General features: G+C 45.2%; 1 protein-coding gene across 1 annotated transcript in view; it reads right to left on the bottom strand.

Moving 5' to 3' along the window:
* Positions 1-3,204: 3,204 nt before the first annotated feature.
* Positions 3,205-20,000, bottom strand: part of trmt44 (tRNA methyltransferase 44 homolog) — a 24,932-nt gene continuing 8,136 nt past the window's right edge. Inside the window, exons 8-12 of the mRNA XM_076288564.1 lie at positions 19,084-19,267; positions 16,187-16,493; positions 16,022-16,036; positions 4,484-4,600; positions 3,205-3,594 (exon numbers count right to left, since the gene is read on the bottom strand). Coding sequence (XP_076144679.1) covers positions 3,353-3,594; positions 4,484-4,600; positions 16,022-16,036; positions 16,187-16,493; positions 19,084-19,267 — 865 coding nt within the window. The 3' untranslated portion in view covers positions 3,205-3,352. The remainder of the gene's footprint in view (positions 3,595-4,483; positions 4,601-16,021; positions 16,037-16,186; positions 16,494-19,083; positions 19,268-20,000) is intronic.

Below are 20,000 nucleotides of genomic sequence, written 5' to 3'. Positions count from 1 at the left end.
CATGCATACAGATGCACACACACACACACACACACACAGACACAGACTTGGCTGACCCAGATCTGGCCTGGTATGGCTACAGCTCTGCTTGACATCCCAGCTTGCCTGGGGATACTCAAAGCTATAGGGTAGACAGATCAGCCACTGCTCTTATCCGGCTCCACCATCAGGGTCATCCAAGGCTCCATTACTGCTGGCTGCTTCTTTATCAGCTTGCGTACTGCTCGTTTGTTACTGCGTTTGTTATTGTTGTTGTTGTTGTGGGAAACAGGTTTTTTTTGTGTGTGCAGTGTGGCAGTCCTGGTTTGTGGCGCCGGTTCGGGGATCGAAGGGAAGTCAGGAGACGACGGAGGGAAGTGGGTGGGATCGATCGCCGTCATCAGCGCAGGGCAGAGGTCGCACGGCTGCCGAGTGGAGTGGAAAAGACAGCGGGCCGATGGCGGCCAGGTAGATTTGGAAGGGGCTAGAGGTCGTTCCCATGGGAACGCATGGCGTCATTACATCACATGGCAATCCATTCATATTTCTCGCAGGAACGCAAATATAGCGCCTGAGGGATTGATTTTTCACTGTCAGCTGAAGAAAAGGGTGAAAGTGAAAAGAGAAAGAGAGAGAGAAAAAAAGAGAGATGGAAAAAAAGAGAGATGGAAAGGCTGTTTGGAAATTCCCCAAGTCAATATGTGAATTAAGTGTCAATTGCTGTGAAGACATGCACTCAAACACATACACACACACTCAGAGTTCATTAAAGAATGTTCACATATGAAACCCTACAAACAACTTCTTACACCCACCCACGCACATCCCCAATAAAGGTCCTACACCACAGCATCAGCGTTGCTGTGGCAATGGGTCCTGATGCTGCGGCGAAGCTCGCTACCTTGCCGACAGCCAGAGCCATGCATCTTCATTAGTCTGCTCGTATCCTCAGAGGGGATTTCCCTTCTGGGCACGCTGCACAAAGCCCCTTAGAGAGAGAGAGAGAGAGAGAGAGAGAGAGAGAGAGAGAGAGAGAGAGAGGGACAGAGAAAGAGAGAGAATGAGGGACAGAGAGAATGCACAAAGACCCTTAGAGACAGAATGAGGGAAAGTGAGGGAGAGAGATAGAGTGAATGAGGGAGAGAGATAGAGTGAATGAGGGAGAGTGAGAAAGAGAGAATGAGGGAGAGTGAGAGAGAGAGAGAATGATAGAGAGAGAGAGCGCCTCCACTGCTGATTAGAAGACGTTTTTACAATGAGGTCTCAAGCTGATATTTCAGCTACACTTTATATATTAAGCCTATTACTACATACTGTTATAGAGGTTGTAGTCATAAATGAATATAATTGCATATGTATACAAGTCATAAATACAACATGCTTTTGAAGAAAGAAGAAACGACTACATTCCATATTACTATTCTCTGACTTCTAGGATCCTAGAGGAAATAACAGACATATTCAACACTCAAAAAAATTAGACTCGCAAAGGGGCTACAGAGCTTAAACCACAGTCACACACACACACACACACATCTTCCAGTGTAGAAGTCAGCCAACCATATAAAATCTAACACCTTTCAGCCATTAGTCAACCAACCACCACAAAACACATACACACATCTAAAGCACCTCCCATCCCAAGACTCAAATACATGACACACCCTGAAACACACACACATCGTAAACACCTTCCAGTTCAGTAATGCCTTGCCGTCCTGTGACATTTGAGGTGGGAGGGACGGAGACAAAACCCAACAAACCTCCTACGCTGCCCTGCAAATTATTCATGCTAACATTTACAGCCCCGATGTACCCTCCCACCCACGCACACACACACACACAGACACACACACATACAGATAGACAGACACACGCACACCAACACGCAAGGACGCAGACATACATGTAATGTAGGGATACACACACATACACACACACACTCATAAAATGACATGACATAAGAATATACACACCAATACACACACACACACAAAACACACAAACTTGCAGACTAGAATGCTCTTTGTGTTTCAGCAGGTGCCATCACAGAGGGCTGGTGGGCACGGATCTCATTGCATAATCATCGGCTGGTTAAGCAACTAGGGCACGTTGCCAGGTTCTTTAAAACAATGCCCATCACGGAACTGGCACCTACCTTCTCTCCTGAAAAAGCTACGTGTCTATGTTCTCATTAGGTAACGGCTAGTCATTAAATATTCAATCCCTTTGACTTTCCTCAGAGTTATATTTGAGCATCTCACTGTGGCTGGCACAGACTTTCACAGCTTGTGACTGCTTGCCAGACAAGCTCTTCACATTAACTACAGTAGGTGATGGGAATCACAGTTTCAAATCCTGATGTTTCTGAGGTTTTTTTTTAATTTTTTTAAAGTCTTATTCCAGCACATTCCAGAACGTTATGAATGTCGACAAAAGGAAACAATTTTTTAGTAGAATCAAGTTCATATGAACAGGATACCACATTTTCAGAGAGAAAAAAAACGGGGCTATAGAGTTTGAATGTCTTTGTTGTGGTTAATACTAAAGCACACACATATGGCGAGCAACAAAATGATATATATATTTTTTTCAATTTGAACATCTATACTGAATATTTTGTCTCTACTGTTCATACTGCACATACACTTATTTTTACAACTCTTATAATATACACTGCACATACCTGTACATATCTGTCTATATCATCATACTGATTATCTATATTTATTCTGCTCTTATAATGTTGCTGTTAACACACTGCACATATCCCTACTGTGAACCATGCTACTTGCTTAACTGTATACTACTGTCCAGACTCCACACTGCACTATATGTCATATACTGCTTACACTGCACCACCTGTCTATAATGTTCACTATTGCACCTTTCTGCTTTTTTACATTAACTGTATTTTGTTGTCTCTGTACTTGTACTCTGCACAATGACAAAGTTGAATCTAACCTAATCTAATCTAATCGGGTAAAGAACATGTTTGCGGACAGAGAAAAATTTACACAATATTTGTTTGAGGAATTAAAATTGGACAACAAGCACAACTCACAAACCCTTGTGGTTTAATCATTTAATAACATAAAAATAATTTTAATTAAAGTTATACAAAAACAAAAGGAAACAAAGAACAACTCTGTCTGTGATTCAGCTATTGAAACTCCATCCACCGACTCCGTTTTCACCACCCCCCCCCCCCCCCCGCCACACACACACACATAATAACACACACACACACACAGTCTCTCTTTATATATCTCACACACGCACACACATGTACAGCTGAGCAGAGCCCTGGAGACTTCCTGGAAAACATCCAACCAATCACAGGCCTCTCCTTGGTCACACGATCCGCTGGTCATCAGTGTCTGGGCTTCTTGATTGGCCGGGTGGAAGGCCTGAGGTCTGCGTGGCCGTGGGCGAAGGGGCACCGCTCGGTGGACAGCGGGCACCCGTGGGGGTGGTGAGCGTGGAACCAGCAGGGCCGGGTCTTCAGAGCGCCCTCTGGTGGCGGAGGCTTACGCTTGGCGTCGCGTCGCGCTGCCACCCCACCGTTCAGCACTGCCGTGCGCCAGTCCCGGATGTACACCCTGCCCCCCTCCACTTGGGCACAGAGAGAGTGAGAGAAGACATGAGAGGAAGAGATGGAAAGATGGAGGAAAGGTCATTGAAAAAGAGAAAAAAAAAGAAAAAAGAAAGAAAGAGTGAGAGAGAGAGGGGGGTAACGGAAGAGTAGAGAAAAGGGGGAGAAGGAGAGGGGAAAAGAGAGAGAGAGAGGTAATGGTAGAGAAGAGGAAAGGGGGAGTGAGAGGAGGGGGGGAAATGAGAGAGAGAGGTAATGGTAGAGAAGAGGAAAGGGGGAGTGAGAGGAGGGGGGGAAATGAGAGAGAGAGGTAATGGTAGAGAAGAGGAAAGGGGGAGTGAGAGGAGGGGGGGAAATGAGAGAGGGATGGAGGGAGAAATGGAAAAAGTGTGGGTGGATGAAAGGAGTCATCATCATTGACCCAAAAGAGTCAAATAAACAGCAGAGGGGAGAAGAGAGAAACAGACAGAGGGAGGAATGCAAACAAAGAGAAAGAAAGCAGTGCATTGTGTGCCAGTCTCTATTTTTACCCACCATGGGGCCAAATAAGTCTGAGTGTGAGTGTGTGTGTGTGTGTGTGTGTATGTGTGTTTGTATGTGTGAGTGTGTATTAGAGTGTGTGTGTGTGTTAGTGTGCATACTCTGTGTGTCTGTATGTCTGTATGCATGCATGCGTGCGTGTATGAGTGTTGTAGGTTTGTATGTGTGTGTGTGTGTGTGTGTGTGTGTGTGTGTGTGTGTGTGTGTGTGTGTGTGTGTGTGTGTGTGTGTGTGTGTGTGTGTGTGTGTGTGTGTGTGTGTGTGTGTGTGTGTGTGTGTGTGTGTGTGTGTGTGTGTGTGTGTGTGTGTGTGTGTGTGCGCGCGCGCCGTAACAGACTCCCGGGTGAGTATGGAAAGGAGGCCACTTACCTCTGAACACCTGGTGGTTGTTCTTCAGGAGCGTCTGCAGGCCGCCACACTCCTTCTTCAGCCTCTGCAGCACGGACGCCTCCAGCAGCTCCGCCACCTCGCGCACCGCCAGACCGCCTGAGGGACAGAGAAGGACGGAGCGCGCGCCATGCGCATTAACACTTCGCAGAACAGGAAGCGCCAATTATCTCATAACTACTAGAACTGCCCACGCAGTAATATTACCCTTAGATACCTCGATATTCAACCAGCAGGACCAGCAGCTCTACTGTCAACACCACATCTCATGTTCACACCCCGAAGTGGCCATTTTGACCCTTAGATTTTAAACTCGATATTCAAGGAATTTGTTTTGTGTTTTTAAAAGTCATTGTACATGCAACTTTCAAGCGGTCAAAATGACCTTTTGCAGCACTTCTGGTGTGAACACCAACAGCTCATGTTCAATTTTTTCCCATATGATTTATTTATGAACGTTTTTCCCCAAGTACAGAATACATCCCTTCCATAATGGCAATACAACATGTCTAATATAATTGCCACAATACAGGCAGCTATACAACAAACCCTTCCCCACTCTCATGTTAATTTAATGTCAATGTCAAAGTCAAAGAGAGAGAGAGAGAGAGAGAGAGAGAGAGAGAGAGAGAGAGAGAGAGAGAGAGAGAGACAGTGGAAGATATTTTAAAACCATCAAAATCCAATTACACCAAATCCACCCACATCACCAGCTAAACACAATCCCACCAAAGTTATTCATAGTAACTATAAAATAACCAAATATCAAAATAATGACTTAAAAATTACTACATACACTCTGCATAATAGTTTTTTAGAGTTCATCTTTTCATACCAATATACATACATACACTCTGCATAATAGAGTTCATCTTTTCATACCAATATACATACATACACTCTGCATAATAGAGTTCATCTTTTCATACCAATATACATCATTTTAATGGTGAGAGAGTGAGAGAGAAATAAAGACAGATAGACACTGAAAAACAAGCAGAGAAACACATGCAATTGTCTCCAAATGACTCCAAGCCTATAGCCTAGAAATCTAGACGCACCCTAGCGGCAGCAAATTACATTTGCTTCCAGGGCTAGTCTAGCAACTCTCCGTTGGCTTGTGAGCTCGAAAAATTAAACTTCTATCAGGCCAATCAAGTCGTGTATAGAGTCGTTTGGCGGGCTTAACATAATGATTGATGGCAGAGTTGCAACGGTTTGGCTTGAATTCCCTGCTACTTGAAAACAAAGAAGATGGATGTTGCTGTTGGCCAACAGTGTGACACGAGTTAAGCTTGTTTTAAGTTGGCAAAAGTTTGAACTAGCCAACTAGCTCCGCTGGTGGGAAAACGCATGGGACTCAGTGCTGTCCTATTGCGTGCAGAGGGAATTTGAAAGACAACCGATTATCCCGCCCCTCGGACTGAGCACTGCGAACCGTGAGTGCCCAGACCCTACATTTTAATGTGGGTCTGGCTCGTAAGGCTACCAAGCCTATGCTCCAAGCCACAATGAAATAACATGGAACCGCCCCCAACCACACAGCAGTACTCAAAAACAAACACTGCTCAATGCGAATGTTTGACTTTACAGAATCAAAGCTATGACCTCTGATACAATACTGGAAGAATGGTCTCATTATCGAAAACACACACACACACACAAACACACACACACACACACGCACACGCACACGCACACACACACGCGTGCAATACTGGAAGAATGGTCTCATTATCGAAAACACACACACACACACAAACACGCACATGCACACACGCACCCTCTTCAGACAACAGCTGTTTTTTACATATAATACTTTATGAAACCCTGCAAATATGGAGCATACTCAGTCCATATTTGGAATACTATTGTCCAGCTACATTCTTTGTTGGCCAGGCCACAAACTGTAACTAGGCTAAGAAACAGGGAGGACAAAACAGCTGTGTTTTCCTCTGTTCTCCTCAGACCATCTCTCTCTCTCCTGTTCTTCTCAGACATTGGTCTTTCCCTGTCTCCCTGTACCTGTTCCTGTCTTCTGACACGACGGTCTTTCCCTGTCTCCCTGTACCTGTTCCTGTCTTCTGAGACGACGGTCTTTCCCTGTCTCCCTGTACCTGTTCCTGTCTTCTGACACGACGGTCTTTCCCTGTCTCCCTGTACCTGTTCCTGTCTTCTGAGACGACGGTCTTTCCCTGTCTCCCTGTACCTGTTCCTGTCTTCTGAGACGACGGTCTTTCCCTGTCTCCCTGTACCTGTTCCTGTCTTCTGAGACGACGGTCTTTCCCTGTCTCCCTGTACCTGTTCCTGTCTTCTGACACGACGGTCTTTCCCTGTCTCCCTGTACCTGTTCCTGTCTTCTGACACGACGGTCTTTCCTTATCTCTCTCCTGTTCTTCTGAGACGACGGTCTTTCCCTGTCTCTCTCTCTCCTGTTCTTCACAGACGACGGTCTTTCCCTGTCTCTCTCTCTCTCCTGCTCTCCTCAGACCACAGTCTTTCCCTCTCTCTCTCTCCTGCCCTCCTCAGACCACAGTCTTTCCCTCTCTCTCTCTCCTGCCCTCCTCAGACCACAGTCTTTCCCTCTCTCTCTCTCCTGCCCTCCTCAGACCACAGTCTTTCCCTCTCTCTCTCTCCTGCTCTCCTCAGACTTTTGCTTCCCTCTGTTCTGTTATGAGTGCTTTTCTCTACCTCCCACCACCTCCTTGCACGTTTCAACTTCTTATTTTCTCTCACTTTCCACTCACCCTCCTTATCTCTCTTCCATGCTCTCTCACTCCATCTCTCCTTCTTACTTCATCCCTTCTTCTCTCTTCCCTATACTCTCTCCATCTTTCCTTCACACTTGTTCCTTTTTCCTCTCTCTCTCTCTCTCTCCTTCTTCCTCTCCATCACTACTGGAGTAGCTGTTTGAACTCCAGACATCCAGCTGGCTGAGCTCACTTGAGTGTGTTAACCTCGTCGGTTTCCCAGAGGCTATTTCTCCGTCTGCAGGAATCACATTGCCTGCCAAATCTGCCCCTAACCCCCCCTTTGGGACCTCTCTCTCACACACACACACACACACACACACACACACACACACACACACACACACACACACACACACACACACACACACACACACACACACACACACACACACACACACACACACACACACACACACAGTCTGAAAGGTCCTGTTCCAAAGCAAGCAGCCATCTCCAACACCTGGGATGACGTTTGTAAAAGTGCCACATCTGCCCTCGCTTTGCCCCAACACAAGAGTGAGAACCAAATAAACCGGCCGCTGTTCGTTCGGCACAACTCCACTCCGAGTGCGTCGTTCAGCACCAAGCAAGCAGGTTCAACTCAGACTTGCAGTGGTCTCTGAGGACACCTTATGCAATGCGGTGTGATTATATATGCATTATTTACCCGATTTCAATTTGCTTTTGTTTTGTTTTTTTGTTTGCTTTGGTTCAAGTTGCAATCCCTTTTAATGCATTCTGATGAGCTACAATTTGCGTCATTGATTGAAACGGCTGTTTATTCATTTGTTTTTGTTTTGGGCTGGGAGCCGCGCCGTCTCCTCCGTATCAGTAAAATGGGCCAGTGTGTGTCACACCGTGCCTCTTACTTACTGCAGCAGATCACCGTGGACACCACACATATTCTGGAGGGTGGTTATCTTTCTTCAATCTATACCCCCCCCCCACACACACACACACACAGACACACACACACACACACACACACAGCCAAATGGAGACACACAGCTCAAAAATCTCCCATCTGGGTTGGGCAAGTCAATCCTGGGTAGGGCGCAGAAATCACTGGCTGATCGTGTCTCTGGCTGATGGTGGGAGTATCATAATACCCGTAGTTTTATAAATAGAAAGCTGAAGCAAACGATCACTCTCCTCTCGTTGCCTCGCCCTGCCAGCCCGGCTGGCTGGGGCTGATCGGAATCTTCAGGCCCTCCAACGTTGTCCTGTTGCCATAGCAACGCAGGCGAGCCGAGGGCCCTCCGCGCTCCGCAGGACCCCGCTCTCTCCCCGGCACAGAGCTTAGATTGTCGCCACGGCGACCGAGAGTGAGATCTTTACGCGGCCACTTGAAAAGGTTGTGCCCTTTGACCCCTGTACTGCGCAGGTCATTGGTCGGTCGATTGCCTACCCTGTATACTGACTTGATCCCACACTGTCCACCAGGAGGAAGCAGGCACAAGCACATCACCAACCAATATGTGTGTGTGTTTGTGTGTGTGTGTATTTGTACGTATGTGTGTGTGTGTACATATACGGTATGTGTGTATTTGTGTGTGTGTGTGTGTGTCTGTGTGTGTATGTATTTGTATGTGTATGTGTGTGTGTGTGTGTGTGTGTGTATGTGTGTGTGTGTGTGTGTGTGTGTGTGTGTGTGTATGTGTATGTGTGTGTGTGTATGTGTGCAGGGCTTGAAATTAGCACCCGCCAATGCTGAGTATATTTTTGTATTGGCGGCTACATTATGGCAGATACTGTGCCATTTTACCGCATAGAAAATGGCTGCTTATCAACTGCGAGAATAGACTATTTCAGTCTGCAACGTTAAATTGGCTTGCCATATCAACTCCGCTTCTCCTCGGTGTACTGTTCACCCAATGTTGACATGGTTAGTCACAGTTATTTGGTTACCATTTCATGCATCTGCTGGGAAAACAAATAGATCGCCACACATATGAGAACTTGAAAGTTTCAGATGCTGCATAGAAACGTAGCCTATTAGTTGCTTACTTTCACTTTCAATGATAGCGAACAAACTCGCAGAATGATCTAAAACAGGGGTCTCCAACCTTTATGGGAATGAGGGCTACCTGAAGACCCAAAATCATATGGAGGGCTACTCATTTGAAACAAACAGACCCTCACCCCTTTTTTGCGAGGATAGTCCTCCTAAATAATAGGCCTATGTGATTTTTACTTTTAAATTATCAATATTCTGTAGGCCTATAAGTCTTTATATTAAGCAACTGTATTTTCATCTGATTCTTCAATACTTTAATATCAATATGCAACACTACCAACATATTTGTTTAGTTCATTTTAAAGTTTGCATGGGGAATCTAATCTTATTTTTTTAACAAAAAAACAATATTTTTGTGCAATTAATAATTTGGGTTATAATGTGTACCCAATTTATACCCACCCACCATTATGAATTCAGGGGTTGTTTAAGTTCTGATTTCAGTGGACAATTCGGTTTTAACATTTCAATAGTAATCACCCACACCACCCTAACATATGAAGTCTCCTTTTAAAGTTATTGCACACCTGAAATCTCTCCATGATCTGACAAAAAAGGTAATGTACAGTCCTGCTCAGTCAAGCATGCCACAACATTTTCAGCGCTATTATACGGCAGTAGCCTACGGAGGAGAAAAGGCCTGTGAGATAAAGCAATTGTTTTTCAGTCCTTGAACAATCATGCAAGAACCATATTTGACGAACATGGAATGGCCACAGAACATTTGCAAAGATATGCTTCCATTGGCTACACCAGATGAGCAAGTTTTTCCCCCTTTACTGTGTATGCGTGCGAGCAGCATGTATTCGCTCCGCTTCCGTTGTTGTTTAAAGATTGAATGGGAAACGGATTGGAGCCAAAGGCTAAAATTTAACGCAGCTATAATTTGTAAGGAATCACCAATATAAATTTAATGTTACAGATGTATGGCTAGATACATTCTTAAAATGGTTCTAGTCTAGACTTAAATATATATTGAAAACTTCACAATGGAGCGTGTTTTTAGAGCGTGATCTGACTGATGGCTATTTTTAGAAGGTGCACTGGGGGCGTCTCATAGCCGTTCCGCGGGCTACCTGGTGCCCGCGGGCACCGTGTTGGAGACCACTGATCTAAAAGAAGTGATTCATAGCTCAAACGCATTGCCTCTGTCATGTTTTTGCAGCGGTCATCATAGCAAAGATCCTTGATTAGGCCTACTGACCAAGATAGAGCTGTGTGAGTGTGTGTGTGTGCGTGCGTGTGTGCGTGTGTGTGTGCGTGTGTGTGCGTGTGCGTGTGTGTGTGAAGCAAGCACAGGCACAATGCCATTAATAGTTAGCGGATTGCGCTGCATGCTTCACACTCCTCAGTGCATGTCCATAAACAAGCTCCTCAGGTTTATTCTTAGAGACCACAAGAAAAGGGTTTAGCATACCCACTCTCTGCTTTGTCTGTCTACTTTGTGAGGAACCTCTTCAGCCTTGAGGAGGCTAGTTCTTCAAAATGGGGTTATGTGTGTATTAAATAGCTCTTCTTTTTCTGTGAATGTTCATGCAAGCTTTGAGACATACATGGAAGAGCTTAAGTCTCAAAAATAGACTACAAAAACACAGTACCGGTATCTTACATTAGGCTAATTGTCAAAGGTTTGAGAAGAGGGGCAGGTATCACATCTTGAATTTTAAACTCATCATATTGATGATGAACCATCTAATTTAGTCATACAGCTAATGGACTGAACTGCCATTTGCACCTGGGTTCTCTCCATTAGAGCCTGATAATAATCAAAATGTTTATTTGTTTGTTTGTTTGTTTGTGCAAAAGTCTGAATCCCGACTTAGTCCATCACCCAAAGGCTCCCAGAGAGAAGGGAAAGGGAAATGGCCATTTGGTGGTTTTTCACTACTGCCGACCCAGCGACATCACAAAGAAAAGTAGGCTACGCAGCTGTCTGTCGGCTGAAAGCTCACAGACAACGAGTAAGAATGGGTGACGCCAGACGTCCGCTGCTAATACGATATCAATAGGCCATTTAGAGCTGGCCTTTAGAGACAAATACCACAAATGGGGATTTATGACCCAGGAGAGAGGGGAAGAGAAAGAGAGTGAATAAAGAAAGAAAGAAAGAAAGAAAGAAAGAAAGAAAGAAAGAAAAAAAGAAAGAGAGTGAGACAGAGAGAAAAAAAGAGGATAGAAAGAAAGGGAATAGGATAGAAAAGAAAGCGAGAAAGACAGAAAGACAGCATGAGAGTGTGAGAATGTGACTGAGAAAGAGAGAAACAGTGAAGAACAAGATAGAAAGAAAGAAAGACAGATGAAGACTGATAGAAAGAAAAAAAGAAGGAAAAAAAGAAAGACATGCCTATCTGAACACAGTGTATTAGTGTCCCAGACAGTACTGACTCCCAGTTATAGATCCCAGAGCACATCTGGCTCAGTGCTGGCACTATTCGGGCTCAGATTTGACCCACTTCTGCCCCATCCAATCCAAATGTAGCCTAGCTGTTCTCTGAGCGTTTCACCGATCAAGTCGCAATGGGTAGGTCACATTCGTATAAGAACACTTACTGTGTCATATACTAAGTACTTTCTGCACAGTGAAGTATTTTAAGATTTTATTTTTTTTTAACTGGTGGCAAGTTACAGCTAATTCCAGTTGACATATGTCTCCAGTGTAGCCTAAAAGAGCTTGACAGATTGTTACATAAGATCAATTTTAGACCTTTAGCTATCTGCAGTGATTATAAGCACAGATCTGTGCAAACGGGACATGGCAAGGCTAATGAATAAACAAGCTAATCAGAGATAGCTAATGTTAATCTAATAAAGTGGGGTCTTATTTTCAACATGTTGTCTTGTCTTGTCTGTCTGGACGGGACACTGTCCTAGATACGCTGACCTCATCTAGAGATGAGCGAGGCTACATCTTTAGGACAAAGAGGTCAACAAGACTGTGCTTTTACAAAGTATACTTCTTGGAATGCATGGAACAGGAAGTCGATGTAAACATGACTTGGTGCATAAAACATGCCGTGAATGTATAATTCACTCTACATCTATATCCTGCTCCACTGTGGGGAGAACAAGACACAGCCGTATTCTTAAGCTACAGAGTAATCAGGTCTCTCTCTCTCTCTCTCTCTCTCATTTAAGTCTCATCTAAGTGCATGTTCCAGACACTGGCTTTTAAAAAATTTGTGAACCTGTGTCTTTCTCTGTGGCTGTCTTGTGTGTGTGTCTGTCTTATGTGTGTGTGTGTGTGTGTATCTACTTTAGCCTACTTCAGTCCATCAGCCCGACCATCACACCAGCTATCACACATGTGATCAATGCTTCGCTGACCTCTGGCACATTTCCAACAGCATTCAAAACGGCCCGGGTAACACTGTTACTTAAGAAAACTTCTCTCAACCCTGCTCAAGTTGAGAACTACCGTCCTGTCTCACTCCTACCTTTCCTATCCAAAGGTATTGAGCAAGCAGTCTCCAAACAGGTCTCTGAATTCCTTTCACAAAACAACCTTGATCCAAATCAATCTGTGTTCAAGGGCGTCCACTCAACCGAAAAGGCTCTGCTGTCCGTAACAGAAGCCTTAAATGAAGCCAGGGCGACCAAGCGGTCATCAGTACTCATTCTGCTTGACTTATCGGCTGCCTTTGACACGGTTAATCGCCACATCCTTCACTCTATCTACTCTCAAACATGGGAATCTCCTGCTCTGCTCTCTCCTGGTTTGAATAATACCTCACGGGACGCTCGTTTGACGTATCACGGCTTGGACAGCTGTCCACACCTCACTATCTCACCACAGTGGTCCCCCAGGGCTCAGTGCTGAGCCCCCTTCTATTTGCTATCTACACCACCTCTTTGGGACATACCACGGCTTCTCATACCACTACTATGCAGACGACACACAGCTCTATCTGTCCTTTCCACCTAATGACCCCTTGGTCTCGGCACAGATCTCTGATTGCCTCTCAGACATATCTACATGGATGAAGGCACACCACCGCCAGCTAAACCTCTCAAAAACCGAACTGCTGGTCCTCCCAGCTAAACCTACTATACATCATCACATCAAAATCAAACTTGACTCCCTGTCTGTTGCACCTACCAGGGCTGCAATAAATTTAGGAGTCATGCTCAACAACCAACTAACCTTCTCCGATCATGTTACCTCGGTTGCCTGGTCGTGCCGTTTCGCACTCTACAACATCAGGACTTACCTGACTCAATATGCTACTCAACTCCTGGTACAGGCCATAGTCATCTCACGACTTGACTACTGTAACGCACTCCTGACAGGTCTCCCAGCCTGCACAGTGAAACCGCTTCAGATGATCCAGAACGTGGCAGCGCGCCTGGTCTACAACCAACCCAAAAGGGCACATGTTACCCCGCTGCTCATCCAGCTACACTGGCTACCTATGGCGGCCCGCATCAAATTCAAGTCTCTAACACTTGCCTACAGAGTAGTCTCCAGTTCTGCTCCCGCCTACTTGAATGCCCTCATACAGGCATATGCTACCTCCCGACCGTTGCGCTCCTCAGATGAACGACATCTAGCTCTGCCCCTGGTACGCTCAGGCCAATCCAAAACATTTCTCATCTGTTGTTCCTCGTTGGTGGAACACGCTACCAGTTCCTACTAGACCAGGGACATCCCTCTCCATCTTCAAAAACTCCTGAAGACCCAGCTCTTCAGAGAGTATCTCCTCTCGTAGCACTACTTAAAACTAGCCTTGCTAATTCTAGCACTTATCATCTGACTAGAACCGACACTCTTTTTTTTTTTGAATTGTTCTAGAATTGTTGGGAGAATTGTTTTGAAAAGCTTTAAACTGTTTACCATGTTGTAAGTCGCTCTGGTTAAAAATACATCAGCCAAATGTAATGTAATGTTTGTGTGTGTATTTTTATAGCGTAGCTCTGTATTCACTTAAAAAGTTTAAGTACAGGTACATTAACACGCTTGAGTGTGTGACTTTTGGGCATCTTAGTGCATATGATTTGCATGTGTCCCTGCCAAGTATATGGTAGTCTGAGCCTTTGCAGGTGTGTTTGTTGCACGTGTGTGTGTGTGTGTGTGTGTGTTGAAATCTATGTTCAGCGCTCCAGCAGTGTCTGGCAGGGGATGAAAAAGGCTAGAGGTTCAAAGCAGGGTCAGCTGGTGCCACAACAGGTCGCTAGACGCGCACACACACACACACACACACACACACACACACACACACACACACACACAGGCACACACAGGCACACTCATCCGGGTTAGCATAATGGCAAAGGCCAGAGGTGCACAAACGCATACAGGTGGTCCCCCACACAAACAGCTTATACACTTCTCTTCTGAAGTATTAGCCTTTGCTGAATAATGCAAGGCCCACACACACACACACACTCCACATGTTGTTTTTTTTGTAGTTAGTTTTGTTTTCCTCAGAGTTACTAAACCCTCATCAATAATTGATTGCACGTGACAGACAGAGTGACTCGGGACAGCTCCCGGTCTTCACTGACACACAACCCCCTCGACCGCACACACACAGACATCCATATTTCATGAGGCCTCATTCAGACAGCTTTAGGAGGTTTATCAGTGCCATGTTTGGAGACAGAGCAGCACCTATTAGGTCAGTAAGAGGGAGCCTGTTGACAGAGTGCTTCAGATGGATGGGCCACTAAGATAAGCACACAGGGCGGGTCCACTAGACCGTAATCAGTACTGAACACTGGGCAAGGTGTGATCAATGGGTACCTGTGAAGAGCTGCTACGTGACACCTGCTCTCAAATTTCCAATTCTCCTCTTTCACTCTCTGATGGGATTTGTCATCCTTTTAGTTTCTCTATCCATCTATCTATCTATCTATCGTATCTATCTATATATCTATCTTATCTATTTATCTATCTATCTGCACTCTATTCCCCCTCTATCTGTGTCTCTCCTCTTTCTATCACTCATCACCCTCTCTATCTGCCTTCATCATCCCCTTCTCCCAGGGCCCTCCATCCTTTCTTATTCTCTCTCTCGTCTCTATTTGAGCCATCCCCTACCCCCTCTCCAACATTTTTTCTCTCTCTTTATCGTTCTCTCTCTGTCTTTCTCTCTATCCACCACTGTCTTTTGGCCTCACCCCCCCTCGCCCTTAATCATTCTCTCTCTCTCTCTCTCTCTCTCTCCCTGCCTTTCCCTTTCTCCCTTTACTTTCTTCCTCTCTCCCTTAATCATTCGGTCTCTCTGCCTTTCCCTCTCTCTCTCTCCCTTTCTCCCTTTATCATTCTCTCTCTCTCTCTCCCTTTCTCATTCTCTCTCTCTCTCTCTCCCCCTCTCTCTGCTGACCTACAAACGGTGGGACAGGTGTGAGTGGATCAAATAGATAGGTGGCCATGTTGTTTTCACCTGTGCTTTCCTGCTGGGAGCAAAACTCACACACACACACACACACACACACACACACACACACACCTGTGGAGGAGAGGCCCCTCTGATCTTTGTAACGCACACACACACACACACACACACACAGTTATGTTTCTAACACAAACACAAAACGTTTTCTGCCATACGTACGCCGGACCTCCTCTGATACACACTAACACACACATACTGCACACACACATACTGCACCCCCTTCCCCCCCCCACACACACACACACATACACACACATACACACACAAAGTCACAGTCTTTAATAGACCACCTCGCTCTTTCTATCCCTCTTCATCTCCCACATTCCTTCCTCTGTCACAAACTTTCTTTCTTTACCTCCCGTGTTCCAGGTGTCTTTGTCACTCTTCTTCTCTTCCTCCTCCTCCTCCTCCTTCTCCTCCTCCTCCTCCTCCTCTTCCTTCTCCTCCTCCTCCTCCTCTTCCTCCTCCTCCTCCTCCTCCTCCTTCTCTTCCTCCTCCTCCACCTCTTCTTCCTCCTCCTCCTCCTCTTCCTTCGTCAGGCCCAGGAGTGTGTTGGCCACATGAAGCACCACCCCGTCCACAAACTCCCGCGGCAACCCTCCGCAGTTGCGCACCACCTCTGTCCTCTCACGGGGCTGGAAGCCTCCGCTGCCCCAAGCGTCATGGCAACCGCCCTCCTCCTGTCCGTCACCGTCGCCATGGAGATGGTGCTCGCCCGGGGGAGCTGAGGGGGGGCACTGGCGCGATTTGAGGAGGTTCCGTCGCCACTCCTCTGCTAACGACTCTTCAGAAGCGGCATACCTCCGACTCTTTCCCACCAGACATACCTGACACACAAACAGACACACATGAAAACATTACCGATGCACTGGTACTGAGGCAAACACAGAAACACACACACAAGCACACACACACACACACACACACACACTCTGGCCTTAGCTCTGGTGCATCCCTGCCAGAGAGAGACACACACACGCACACATTTAAACTACTGATGTGTCTCAGACACACACACACACACACACACACACACGCAGACGCACACACACACACACACACACGCAGACGCACACATTTAAACTACTGAGGTGTCTCAGACACACACACACACACACACATATACACACATGCATTCACTTGCTGTCGTGACCAACCTAGTATGTGGTACATGTGTTACCCCAAGTTATTCATGTAGCTGAGACACACATGTGAACATCAACCACCTACACACCCGACACAGACACACACCTGAGCATTATCACGACACCTCACCTGCACAGCTGAGAAATATGCAGGTGCAATCACCGGTGAATCAACAGAGATGCCTTAATGCCTGAATGTAATTAAGTGGGCATAAGCACACAATCACACACACTCTCTCTCTGTCTCTCTCTCTCTCTCTCTCTGTCTGTCTCTTTCTGGCAGGGATGCACCAGAGCTAAGGCCAGAGTGTGTGTGTGTGTGTGTGTTTGTGTGTGTGTGTGTTTGTGTGTAATGCCTTAAGAGCGTTGTGCTTCTTTTCCCCTTTGAACTTTTACATTTCTTAAAATTCTTGGGTACAAATGGTCAATTGTTTGCTTTCAACTGTAAACAAGATGTCAAGCAGCAAGGCGATAGGTAAGGGATAATGGACGACACGGTGGTCTGTTCACAGAAGTTAATGCACGGTCGAGGTTGTAAAACGGCCCCGACGCGAAGCGGAGGGCCGTTTAAACCTCGTAGTGCATTAACTTCTGTGAACAGACCACCGTGGAGTCCATTATCCCGCTTATTCCACTGTTGCCACTTGCGTTGTGTTCATTTCCTGTTACAATTTAAACGTTTTAATCGCTAAAACTGTCTTGTTTGTAGAACTAATTTCTTCCGACACATATCAACTAATTTCTCACCTCAAGGGACAAACTGCCGTTACTAGTTCTAAATGGATGGTTGCTACGGCCAAAGGCCAGTCGTTAGTTCTATCTCTCCCGTTGTCAAGCGGGCGTATCCCAAGATTCTGATGAACTTTAGCTTTGAAACATCGCTATTTTACTTAGCCTGCTGTCATCCATCTAGCTAAAAGCCACCTCCGTCATATGCTACAATGTTGCAATGTTCTGAATGTCTGCATTTTACAGCTCGGATGCAACGTGACAGTTCATTTAAACTTCACAACGAGTTTGGCGAATTAATATACAAGTGTGATACAGCCAAAAAAATGGATCTACTTCATAGGTGTGCAGATAACATACGGTTAATGGTCGTTCTAAATTACGTAGGACAATGGGAAATTCAACCAAGCAGTGGAATAACCACAAACATTTGCCTCTGCATGCCGAATATGAACGCACCTTGGACATTTAGGTTTAAGGTGCCACTTCGGCACCTCTCGTTCGGCAGTATACCCCCGCTGGCTTTCTCCCAGCATCAACACCTCCATACTGCCTCTCTACCTTTATTTGTTGCTTGTTTATTTATTTAAAAGGGACAGTGTACATTAATTAACACGCTGATTTAAATAAGCCAAATAAATGTGCCAGAGCTAGCCGTACAAGCTAGTTTTCATCTGCCGTTGATCTTAAATTATAGTATATTTAGAGTTTAGATATTTTAAATGATATGTTTAGACGTCAGTTGAATTTACAGTACACTTCTATGTGGATGCACGCACACAGATAGTTGAGGACAAAATGGAACAATACATAGTTGTTGTTATTACACTACTTTATAGTCCAGTTGGGAGTCCGCAGAGCACGCCCACTGCCACTTGTAGCGTAATCACTTGTCTGCGGAATACACATGCACATGGAAGTCTACAGAACTCACCATACACCCTCTGATTACAACATTCACATCACTTGGAAGTCCCACGATCTTGTGTGGACCCCCTCGCATTGCAGAAAGTATAAAGCTGTCCTTGACCAAGTCTCTCATTCCAGACACACTTTCATCTCAGACTGGCCTCAAATCCCCTTAATCTCTCTCTGCTGCCGGCAGATGCCGCGGTGAAGGTTATCGACGGAGGGTGACCAGCTCGGTTTTTCACATATAATTCCACACTCAAGACCAACGCAAATTGCTATTCTTGAGGTCTGTGTGAGCCTTCATGTGATAAGTCTTAGGTCCTGACTGCTAATCAAGGGAATAATGACATAACCATGACATGTATAGACCATATACTGTATTACAGAGGATGTGGAACAGCCAATCCTTGATGTCCTATCAAAAAATAATAAATAATCTTATATAGTTAGTCTTCAGCCTTTTAAGTTAACCAAAGTAAAGGTTACACAATCACAGTCTGGGCATGGCATCACACACTTACACACACATAACACAAGCACACCAACACCACTCACAATGTCTGTTAAAATAAACAAAAAATAAACAAAAACATACAAATATTTTTTTGTTTAGAAGGGCCACCATACGTACCCGTTTTGTGGAGGGAATCCTGAGACAGTCCTCCTCAGTGTCGAATCCACACTGTGTGCTGACCTCTGCGATGAACTCAATGTACTCTTTGTACTGAGACTTCTTACACTGTCTCCGCTGATACTTCCCAAAGAAGTCGAAGAAACAGCACGGGAGAACAAAGTACCGACAGGAGAAGGACGACCTGAAAACACACCATACACGACCGTGAGTGAATCTGAACTCAAACACACACCAAACACACAAAAAACACGACCGTGAGTGAATCTGAACTCAAACACACACTAAACACACAAAAAACACGACTGTGAGTGAATCTGAACACAAACAAAACACAAATACCAACAGGAATAAGGGCAATCTGAAAAACACACCAAACATGACGTGAGTAAACCTGAACTCAAACACACACCAAACACAAACCAAACACAAGCCAAACATGACCGTGAGTGAATCTGAACTCAAACACAACAAAAAACACAGGCTGTGCAAATGTAGGTGTGTACCGGTAAATGTGTGTGTAGGTGTGTAAATGTGTGTGTAGGTGGTTGAATGTGAAGCATTACTCTGTAAAAGTGCTTTGAGGTATCGGAATGGAAGAGTAAAACATGCCGTATAAATGCAGCAAGCGTTATTCATTTATATACAGCCTACATTTATCTGTGTTTTGCTGAAAATAATTATAATTTCTTTAGGTATTTTTCCCTACAAAGTTGGATTGTTCCTCATTGTTTTCATTGTGAGATTAAGATACATTTAAAAAATATGATCTTTTTTTAAACCCCAATAAATGTGGAGCCTGGTGAAGCAACTGGTGAAACGCGTTGCTCAATAAAAATCACTAAGAAATATAACAGTGTGCGGTGGCCACCTCTTTTTATATATGAACTTTAAAACCTGCAATCCACCAGCACCTT

This window comes from Alosa pseudoharengus, unplaced genomic scaffold (assembly GCF_046254945.1).
Source record: "Alosa pseudoharengus isolate Yale_2024_CS ecotype anadromous, Long Island Sound unplaced genomic scaffold, YU_APseudo_1.1 YU_APseudo_1.1_scf_17, whole genome shotgun sequence".
NCBI lineage: Eukaryota > Metazoa > Chordata > Actinopteri > Clupeiformes > Clupeidae > Alosa > Alosa pseudoharengus.
Note: the sequence above shows the minus strand (reverse complement) of the source record. Positions and strands in the feature narration are given on the sequence as shown.